The sequence below is a fragment of the Eretmochelys imbricata genome, chromosome 7 (genome assembly GCF_965152235.1).
Source record: "Eretmochelys imbricata isolate rEreImb1 chromosome 7, rEreImb1.hap1, whole genome shotgun sequence".
In the NCBI taxonomy this organism is placed as follows: Eukaryota; Metazoa; Chordata; order Testudines; family Cheloniidae; genus Eretmochelys; species Eretmochelys imbricata.
In genome coordinates, this window is record NC_135578.1 from 9,070,838 (window position 1) to 9,081,490 (window position 10,653).

Here is a 10,653-nt window from a genome sequence, read left to right on the forward strand (position 1 = left end):
CTAGACACAAAACATTGACACTCATCAGAAACACAGGTCTTTAGAAGATCTTCACGATTTAATTAAGTAGTGCAACATAAGGTTGGCACTTCAATTATTTCATCGAAAACACATTATTCACTAATCAAGCTCTGCGAATGAATGGGTAAACATGCAGCAGTACAAGAAGAGTTACACTATGTAAAAGACAACTGTTTATTAAGTTATTTAATAAACAAAAAATCATGACTACTTCACAAATAAACAGTTGTTTGAATAAAAATGAAAAATATTTGTTTTATTGTATCACGCACCTAAGTAGCCCCCATTTTTGTTGCAATAAGTCACAATTTAACACTTATAAGCAGAACGCTTACATTCAGAACTGTTGCTATTTTGATACTTACTCTTTCAGGTTATCGTAAGCTTCTTCCAGGCTTGCCTTCTCTTTACTAACACTTAATAATTGTGTTTCCCTCTTCTCCAGCTTCTCAGTTAACAAATCAATCATCTGAATAAAATTTTAGATATGAAGATCAAAAACAGTTAAATGATGGAAATAGCATGTTTTTTTTTTCTTTAGTTGTGTTTTGAGGTTGGAATTCTTTTGATACTTTTAGGAACTTTTGTTTTAAAGTCAATGAAGAATGGCAAGAATGGCAATGGTAAGCTTTTACATCTAATTATATCAGAAACAGACTCTGGACCTTTTGAAGCTATTTACTTTTCTAAACTTTTAACAAAGGGAATTCCTGGCTCAGCTAAAGTTCCCATTAAATTCAATAGTAGCTCTGCCTGAGTAAAGTGTGCTAAATAGGACCAATAGTCTCCACTATTTTCCTATTTGCTTATTTTGTCAGATAAACTTGCAGATGACAGCTTACAATTGTGGCATCTGACAACTAAACTTTGAATCCTTTTTTCATGTTTCTAAGAGATAAAGATGTTATGTAACTGCAAGGGCAATTGCTTCCAAAATGCTTCATTTGTAACAGCTGTTTTAAGTTTTCACAATAGGGAGCAGAAGTTTCATTTTACAACTACTGGCCATAAGTACTAAACAAAAACTCAGACATTCATCAGCATGAAGTTAAGAAACAAGAAAAACAAGGCTCTACACTTTCTAGATTTTTAATAAATAAATGTACATGATTAAGCACTCCTTTATACTTCTCATTTCACAGTTTTGTGGCACTTCACCATAGAAGAGGCATGACAAAATGCAAATGGCATCTACAAACTATGTGTAACAAATATAAATCAAGTCAAATTCCAACAACAGGTAAAGTATGTGCACCAAACATGTCATACAATCTAATTTGGGCAAATGTAACTGAAAATCTGCCATATTTCATGAACAATAACAGGTTTCTAAACCAAAAAGTCTTCCCTATTCAATAATTATACAATAATCTAATTAAACATAATTATGTAACAGCCCATGACTGTATACTTTTCTGCAACATTTACATCATAATTCTGTACAATTTTACACAGACATTAAAGAGGAACATGCTTATTAATTTTCTTTGAAAAGTGAGTTAACTAAAGGTGTTTCATAAACTCAGACACTTTTTTCCCATTGCTATTATTAATAGTAATATTACTGCTATGCTTACAGGCTCAAACCAAGACTGGGCCCAATTGTGCTAGGCACTGCAGGAACAGATTATCCACGACGAGCTGACAATTTAAAATAGACAAAGGCTGGGAGGGGAAAGAGGCACAAAGAAGGAAAGTGTCTTGCACAAGGTCACACAGCAGGTCAGTGGCAGAACTGGGAATAGAACCCAAGTCTCTGAATTTCCAGTCCAGTACCCTGTCTGCTGGACCATGCTTCCTTTCTACATTTCTCCTTTTTGTATAATTAAGTTAGCTATCCAATTTATACTTATTTTAGTCAATACTCACTTATTCTAGTCAGTACTCACTATCCTGTTTCTCTCCTTGACCTTAAAAACCTGGTTTACCTAGTCTTTCTAAAGTATCTGTTAGTGACAAAACCTAGGTCATTTGCATCTTTCGGGTGTAACACTTCTCTAGGAGAGGCAATAGCGCTGGAACATGTTTTATAGTGGGGGTGATGAAAGTCATCAAAACTGTCGCCAAACTTTTTACCTTGTGTGCCTTACCCCACCCCTGTTTGTACCCCCCATGCCCTAGAACTGGGGCCAGGAGCAAGGCCGTGGCTCCAGGACCGGAAAACATGGACAGGGAAAAGGGGGCAGAGGCTGGGACCACAATTGGGGGTGGGCGTGGAGCGCCGGGAACCCGCATGCAGGGCCTGGAGCCGAGCCCAGTTTAAAATCTGGGGGTGCAGCACCCCCATCCCCGTAGTTCCTGAGCCTATGAGGAGAGGGCTTTAAAATTGAAATAATGCTGATGCATTGTGTAAATTAAGATACTGTATAATGCAGAAAAAATGTTTTCAGCATGATTTCTGATTAATCAAAGTTGTTTCCCATTTCAGAAAATGAGTTACTACTAAACCTATATATTACAAAGCCAAATATATACACGCCTACGAAAGTGTATTAAAAATATTTTCAAGCTGATTCTATGGGTAATCAGTTTTACACAGCTTGCATATCTATACCTGCAAATTGATTGACTGTTGTAAAATTATCAGGAATTATCAGTAACCTTTAGTATTTCATCATAACATTTTCAAGGGGCTCCTTTCACTGTTTATCTGATAATCAGTCAAATTTACAACAAAACCGCTAGATGTATGTACACCTGACAAAAATACTTATTGAGGGCTTGTCTACACATACAGCATTACAGTGGTGCAGCTGCACTGGCGTGCTGTAGCACTTTACTGACGCTGCTACTATGATAACAGGAGAGCTTTTCCCGTCAGTATTACTAATCCACCTCCCCAAGAGGTGGTAGCTATGTTAGTGGGAGAAGCTCTCCCATCAATATAGCACTGTCTACACAAGGGGTTAGGTCAGTAGAACTGCGTCTCTCAGGGCTGTGGATTTTTCACACCCCTGCGTGATGATGTTATACTGAGATAAGTCTGTAGTGTAGCCTGAGCCAGATTCTTGCTAGTAGGCCTCAAGACAATGCACTGAAAACAGCAGTATGGACATTGTGGCTCAGGGTCCCAAGCCTAGGGATCAGATGGGTTTAAGAACCCAAGCCACAATGTCCATACTATTATTTTTAGCATGCTAGCTCAAGCCCCACTAGCATAAGTGTCTACCTAGGCTGGGAGGTTCTCTCCAAGCTGCAGTGTAGACATACCCATTAAGGCCCCAGTCTTGCAGTCAGGTCCACACAGACTGATGCTTGCAACCACGCAAGCTCTAATGATTTCACTGGGATTCTGAACAGATGGAGCCTTACAATGCAGGATCAAAGAATTTTCTATTAGTACAGAATGATGCAGTATGGACTTATTTGGTCCAGATATAAGTCAATGCCTAGGGGTCAAGATCAATGCAGCTTCACTCACTTATATCTGGGATGAATTTAGCCCACAGAATGCATGTTGTATGTTTGCGCAACATATTTTATAGTTACCTCGCAAAGCTCTTCCTTTTCGCAGTTCGCTGTAGGCAACTTTTCAGCACCTTGCTGGTGCATCAGAACCTCCTCTTTGACAGTCTGTCCTTCATCTGTTTGTACAGCAGCAATCAAAACATCTGGTTGCTCAGAGTTAACAGGGGTCGCACTTCTCCCACTTTCCTCCATTTCAGTTTCCTCTGTGTGTACGAGTGTCTCATTCAATTCTTCTTTAGATTTATTTTTCATGGGGTCAACCATCTCAGTCTTTGCTGTTAAAGGGCTGACTGTGAGAGATGCTGAAGCACAACCTCTGCCTGATAATTCGTCATCTGAATTGATTTCACTTACACTTCGGCTGTCTAACGACTGCACACTAAATGAGTCAATTCTTTCAAAAGCATCAGAGGAGCTGCAACTCTCAGTCAGTTTCTGAAAGTCATCTAAACGATTATACTCAGCACAGGCAGATGTTGATAAGAGCTGAAAGGAAGTTTGCATGAGATGAAGACTGGATTTTGACTCTGTAGCCTCTTGTCTTGAACTTACCGAGCTCTCACTCATTACACTTTCATGGTCCAAAACTTCAATATCACTAGTTGTGGATGTCCCTGAGGAGAAAGTGCTAATAGGAGGTGAAGGTGTGTTGCTTTGTCTGTCCTCATTTTTCTGTTCCTTACTTTCCAAACCCAAGACCTTTGTCTCTGCAGTAAGAGATTGTGCAGGGCTGTCAGGAGCACTTCCTGGTCCATCATTTCCTGCATTAGATTTCGCATTAACAGCAACTTCCGGTACTTTGAGATCTGGAGTCGCCACCTTATCATCAGTGCCTTTGTTTGTATTCTCTTCATGCTTAGCATCAGTTTCAAGTGCAGAACTTTCTTCTAGTTTTTCCTGGGGAACATCAAGGTTTTCCAAGTCCACTAGCACAGATGCAGAGGAATCTTTTGCTTCGGTCTCAGTTTCTACTAGCGTTTCTGGCTGACTGCTGCATAGAGATTCCTTTAAAGTGCTTTTCACTTCTTCTTTGGGACGCTGTGATTTGGTTGGAGGTTTAGACACCACTGGACTCTGCTGTATACTCTGAATATCTGTTGTAGAGAGAAAGGCACTGAAGAAATTCTCAGATTCATCCACCACTGTCCTCCTAACTGGTTTGGTGATTGCTGTTGGTGATGATATTGACGGACTTTGAGGTTCTATATTTGAGTTTAATCCCCAGGTAGAAGTATCCCATCCTCCACTTGTAAGGGAATTTGTTCCTAAAACAAGAAGTAAAGAAAATCAGCCATATGAAAAACGTCTAAAATATAAAAGTTATGGTTTTGCAGTACTGGCATTGTAAGATGCAACAATACAGAAAATGAACAAAAAAAGTTATATGATGTTGAACATACAGCATGAAAGAAGATATACAGATAGCTATAGTACCTTTTATTGTTATTGCAACCTTATATTTTTACAAGTAATTGTCATAGTTTAAAGGAGCCATAACGATTCAATGTACAGAAGGAACTCCAGAAAGGTAGAGCAACACAGATGAAAATGACTTTCTTCTTCCCAGCAACTGTGGAGCGTCATTGGTGGATAGAAAGGCAGACAAGAGTTATACCAAGATCTGAGAAACAGCTGAAAAAGGTGGATATGAGTATTAGAGAGAGAGAGTGTGGAATAGGTTCATACAGAGTTTTGAAAATCATAAAGGACTATTTCCAAGATGGAAAGGAAACTAATGAAGGGGATAGGGAATATAAGCCGTTTACTGTAGTGAGAGTAGGCTAGTCACAGTGATCTGGACATACTGAAGTTTAGAGTATTCACTCAGAGCACAAAAGAGTGAATTGCAATTATCAGGGTTTAAAAAAAATTACCTGTCATTGGCAAGTGGGAAACCAATTCTAACAACTCAGACAGTCTAAGCTTTCAGATTTTGAAGAATTTAGGACTAAAAGGTTCTAGCCTTTATGGTTGTGACAATAAACTTCCAAACACAAACCAATGGAACAAACTTTTTGAGGAAGCTGACAAACAATTCCAGTGCCTTGGGGGCTGTTCCGAACCTTCTCAGAAAGGGTAAAACCAAGACATTCCTTTATTTTCACTGTTGCTATGCCCAATCTTGTGGGGCAACAGTAAAACTAACAAGAATCCAGTTAGCTGCACTCTGCTCCTCAGTGCTGTCCCACAGCAGCAGACAGGGTACTGCAACTGTTTGCCTTGGACTTCCACTGCATCCCTCCCAGCCTCATCTCTCATATTAATCTCTGTTTGGACGGTTTTGTTCTTTGCCTAGTATATGTTGGGTAGGATGTGAAGAATTTCATTGTTAAATATTAGTAGTGTCATAAATGCAGTAACTGACAAGACAATATGGAACAGAAAACATTTGGGGTTCAAGAATAATTTCCAAGATATTTCTCACGTGTAATCAAACCCCTGGGTATCTCACTACTTATTTCAGACTTATGTAAAAAGAGATTTCCCAACAAATATTTAGTTAAGGCATACAATAGTACACTAACACAAAATCTGTAAGTTATAACACTCAATATCAATGGTTGCACTAGTACATTATTGACTACATCATACTTAGTAACATCAACATTTAAAGTTTGGGTAAGACACTAATGGCTTCATTGCCAAAAGTGCTGAGCACTAAAAACTCTTATTGCCTTTTGTGTGAAATACATGTGATTCAGCACATCTGAAGGTCTGGCAAGTTTGACAATACATATGCTTATTTTTAAAAAATAAGCCAAAATCACTAAAATGTGTTTTTATCTGGTCCACACAGAGTTTGCTCTAGACCTCTGAATTACCTTTACTGATGTCCTTATGAATTTCATATTGTTATTACAAAAACTTAAATACAACTGACATTTTAAAATGATTTGGTATAATACTAAAAGAAGAAGGGATTGAGTTTTGTGTAACCTTTGTTCACACAAAACCCCCACTATTTAACTTATATTACACTGAAGCCATCTGACAGGTGGCTACTGCTTTTTACTAGAAATGCTTATATATTAAACTTTGTTTATACTTCACTATCAGCCTGGAAAACGCTCTCCAACTGTCCTTTGTTCGAGATTCAAGTTTACTCTGCCTCGTAAACATACTGTTATCTCTGTTTTACTGCTATATTATTCTAAAGATATACACAACATTTGTACTAAGGATATTGATTGACTATCATTACAGCTTCCTGAGTCTCTTCATCCTGCATCCCTAATTTTAAAATATTGTCACATATCAGGATTTCTTCATTTTGAAAAGTATAGCCTAGAAAGAAACTCAATACTATAATTTAAGATGAATTTTTCTTTCAAGTTCTGTATTAATGCTGTGCCTTATATGAAAAACAGACATCACCTCATCATATTTAGACTATGGCAAACTTTCTACAACCTAATTTCTTTAATAGACATTTGCAGGCAGGAATGTGCAGTAGTTCATTCTGTCACAAAATGCATTAACTTCCGCATGAAACTCCACTGAATTTCTATGAATTTCAGGGATTGATGCAGCAGACAGCTGTCATTCCCTACTTCCACCAAACACTGATAGGAAAGGGCAAGATGCCTGTATCAGAATTAGGCAAAGGAGTGGTGGAGAAATCATATTACTTAGCCCTGGTCTACACGGAGGGTGTGTGTGTGGGGGGGGGGGGTCGGGGGTCAATCTAAGTTATGCAACTTTAGCTACGTGAATAAAATAGCTGAAGTCAACGCACTTAGATTGACTTACCGTGGTGTCCTCACCGCGGTGAGTCGACTACTGCCGCTCCCCCGTCGATTCCGCCTCTCGCGGCAGTGGAGTACAGGAGTTGACGAGAGAGCGCTTGGGGGGTCGATTTATCGCGTTTAGACTAGACGCAATAAATTGACCCCTGGTGGATCGATCACTCCCTGCCGATCCGACAGGTAGTGTAGACATCCCTTAGACATTTCTCTCTTCACACCTGTCATACTCATTGAGCAACAATGAATTAACAAGTTTCTTGAGTACATGAATTAAAAGTTTACCCTCAAGGCATAAGCATATTAACATTATTCAACATTGGAAGTATTACTGTCAGTCATCAATTGGAGTAGAGGAAAAAAAGACTAATATCAGTTCCAGCAATTCCTCATTTTACACCTTTGGGGAAAGCGCTAGACCTCTTTGTGCCTATTTTCCTTCACCTGTAATATGGTAAACATATTAGGAAGCTTAAGTAATTGTTTGCAAAGAGCTTTGAATACCTCCACTGGGGTTATATAATTGTAAAGTGTTGGAAAAAAAATACAGAAGAAATTGTGAAAGAGGCAGAAAAAAATCTTGTTTTCAAGGCAGCCTCAACACCTCCACAACAATAAATATGACAGCAGATGGTTCTGCCAGAGGGTCACGTTCTGTCCTCAAACACCACTCACTACAAGTGCGAACACCGGTAGGCAGAACCTGCCTTCACACAGCACCTACCTCTGTGCTGCTGCCTAGATCAGTGGTTTTCAAACTTTTTTCCCATTCCCGAAAAATTTTGAAAGGAAGTGCAGACCCTTTTGGAAATCTTAGACATAGCCCTGGTCTACACTGGGTGGGAGGGGAGATATCGATCTAAGTTACACAACTTCAGCTATGTGAATAACGTAGCTAAAGTCAACATACTTAGATCTACCCACCACGGTGAGTCGACTGCTGCCGCTCCCCCCGTCGACTCTGCCTGCGCCTCTCGCGGTGGCGGAGTACAGGAGTCAACGGAAGAGCGCTCGGGGGGATCAATTTATCGCATCTAGACTAGATGCGATAAATCAACCCCCACTGGATCGATCGCTGTCCGCCGATCCAGCGGGTAGTGTAGACGCATACCCAAAGTCTAAGATTGAAAATCACTGTTCTATGGTAATGACAGAACCCTTAGACATAGTTTGCAGGCCCCCAAGGGTCCACAGACCACAGGCTGAAAACCACTGGCCTAGACTGTAAGCATCTCAGAGCAGAGACCATATCATTTTCTATGTCTTCTACACCAACAAGCCCCTTGCGAGCAACCATGAGCTCAGCAGCACCTGGGTACAAGGGGAAAAGTGGGGCATTGCTCCAATGCACTCAGACAGGGTTCCCCAAACTGCCTGCCCAGTTCAGATACCAAGGTGATAATCACAGCAGCATGTGGTATCGGGGACAGTGTGTCACCACAGTGCAGTCAGACAAGGCACCCCACCCTTGTCTTCCCAGTTCAGATACCAAGGTGATGGGCAGAGCAGTGCATGGGTAGCACATGGGTCAATGTGCTACCCCAGGGCAACTCAGAGAAGACGCTCCACACTGCCTGCCCAGTCCAGACACCCTGGTGATGGGCACAGCATAGCGGGGACCAGGGGACAGTAGGGTTACCCCAGGGCACCCTGCGCTGCCTGCCCAGTTCTGACGCCCCGGTGACAGACACAGCAAAGCAGGGGACCAGGCACAGCGGGGTTACTCCAGGGCGCTCAGAGAGGTCGTCCTGCGCTCCCTGCCCAGTTCAGACGCCCCGGTGAAGGGCACAGCACAGCGGGGGACCAGAGAACAGTGGGGTTACTCCATGGCGCCCCGCACTGCATGCCCAGGTCAGTCACCACAGGGATGGGCACAGCAGAGCACGGGGCCGGGGACAGCAGGGTTACCCCAGGGCGCTCAGAGAGGGCGCCTTACGCTCCCTGCCCAGCTCAGACACCCCGATGAGGGGCACAGCACAGCGGGGGACCAGCGGGCAGTGGGGTGACCCCCGGGCGCGGCCCGGACACCCCGCTGAGGGGGCGCGGCCCGGCGGGGTCGGCCCCGGGCGCGGCCGCTCGCACACACCTACCGCCGCCGTGGTCGGGGATGACGGGCTGGGCCCAGGGGCTCTCCTCGGCCTGGATGTCCAGCACCCTGTCGATGGATTTCTGGGCCTGCGACAGCGCCTGCTTGGCGAAGCTCGAGAGCTGGGAGGCGTTGAACCAGCTCATGCCCCCGCCCGGCTCGGTCCCGGAGCCCGGGGGCGCCGCGGCCAGGCGGGGAACGCGGCGCGCGGGGCCCTCGATCCGCGGGAGGGCGCGGGGCGCAGCAGCCACGGGCGTAAGGCCGGCGGCACCACCCCTAGCCCGAGGGAGGGCCCCGCGCATGCGCACGTGGCGCACCTCCACGTCGCAAACTCGTCAGCCAACCCAGCGCAGGCTCACTCGGCGCCTCAGCCGGCAGGTGCCCGGGGGGGTGGGGCGGGGGGGGTGTCATGTGACTGCGAGTCTTGCCGCCGCCATAGCTACCGCGGCACAACACAACTCCTTCCTGCAGCTCGAGCGACTTCCGCCTCGGGACCCTCACCTAGCCGGGGGGCCCGCCTCACTTCCGCCTGGGTATGTGTCATGGCGGACAGCAAGGTCGCGGCCTCGGTCTCATGCGAGACATTCCCAATCCTGATCGTCTCGGGTCCGCCTTGGGCCCGGTCAGGGCGAGGGACCACAGCTCCTGCTACTATGGGCTTTGTCTTATACGTGCAAGTCTTCCTCCCGTCTCCTGCACTGGGGGGGGGAAGGGTCCTGATTTTTCACACCCGCTGTCTGGTCACCCTATCTTCCAGGACCCGGCAATTGCAGATGCAAGGATGGGGCAGGTAGCAGCGAGGATACCAAGATAGCGATCGCACCTTGGGTGTATTTCTTCCGTCCTCATTCCTACAGGAAAAACAACGAGGAATACTTGGGGCATCTGAGAGATTAACGAATGTATTTGGGCATAAGCTTTCAGGGGCAAAAACCCACTTCATCAGGTGCATGCAACTGCTGAAGTGGGTTTTAGCCCACAAAAGCTTATGCCCAAATAAATTTGTTAGTCTCTGAGGTGCCACAAGGACTCCTCATTGTTTTTTCTGATACAGACTAACAGGGATACCCCTCTGATTTCTACAGGAGTGATTACTCTCACTTTCACTTTTAAAAAAGGGCAAGCTTCTACTGCAGGTGCTTGCAGGGGACAGAGGAGAGAATCTAAATACCCGCACTCAGTGTATGCTACAGACACAAAATGCCAAAAGGCAATTTATTTATTTATTTATTTTTAAGTAAAAGCATGTTTTTTGCAGCCTGACTGCTGATTTTTGAATGCTTGGAATTGGCAATACAACTCCAAAAGGCCAGGAAAATTTAGACAGGATATTTG

The 10,653-nt window shown here is 43.8% G+C and overlaps 1 protein-coding gene across 1 annotated transcript in view; it reads right to left on the reverse strand.

Moving 5' to 3' along the window:
• TMF1 (TATA element modulatory factor 1) overlaps positions 1 to 9,604 on the reverse strand; it is a 37,848-nt gene extending 28,244 nt beyond the window's left edge. Inside the window, exons 1-3 of the mRNA XM_077821058.1 lie at positions 9,323 to 9,604; positions 3,511 to 4,754; positions 387 to 490 (exon numbers count right to left, since the gene is read on the reverse strand). Coding sequence (XP_077677184.1) covers positions 387 to 490; positions 3,511 to 4,754; positions 9,323 to 9,464 — 1,490 coding nt within the window. The 5' untranslated portion in view covers positions 9,465 to 9,604. The remainder of the gene's footprint in view (positions 1 to 386; positions 491 to 3,510; positions 4,755 to 9,322) is intronic.
• Positions 9,605 to 10,653: the final 1,049 nt, after the last annotated feature.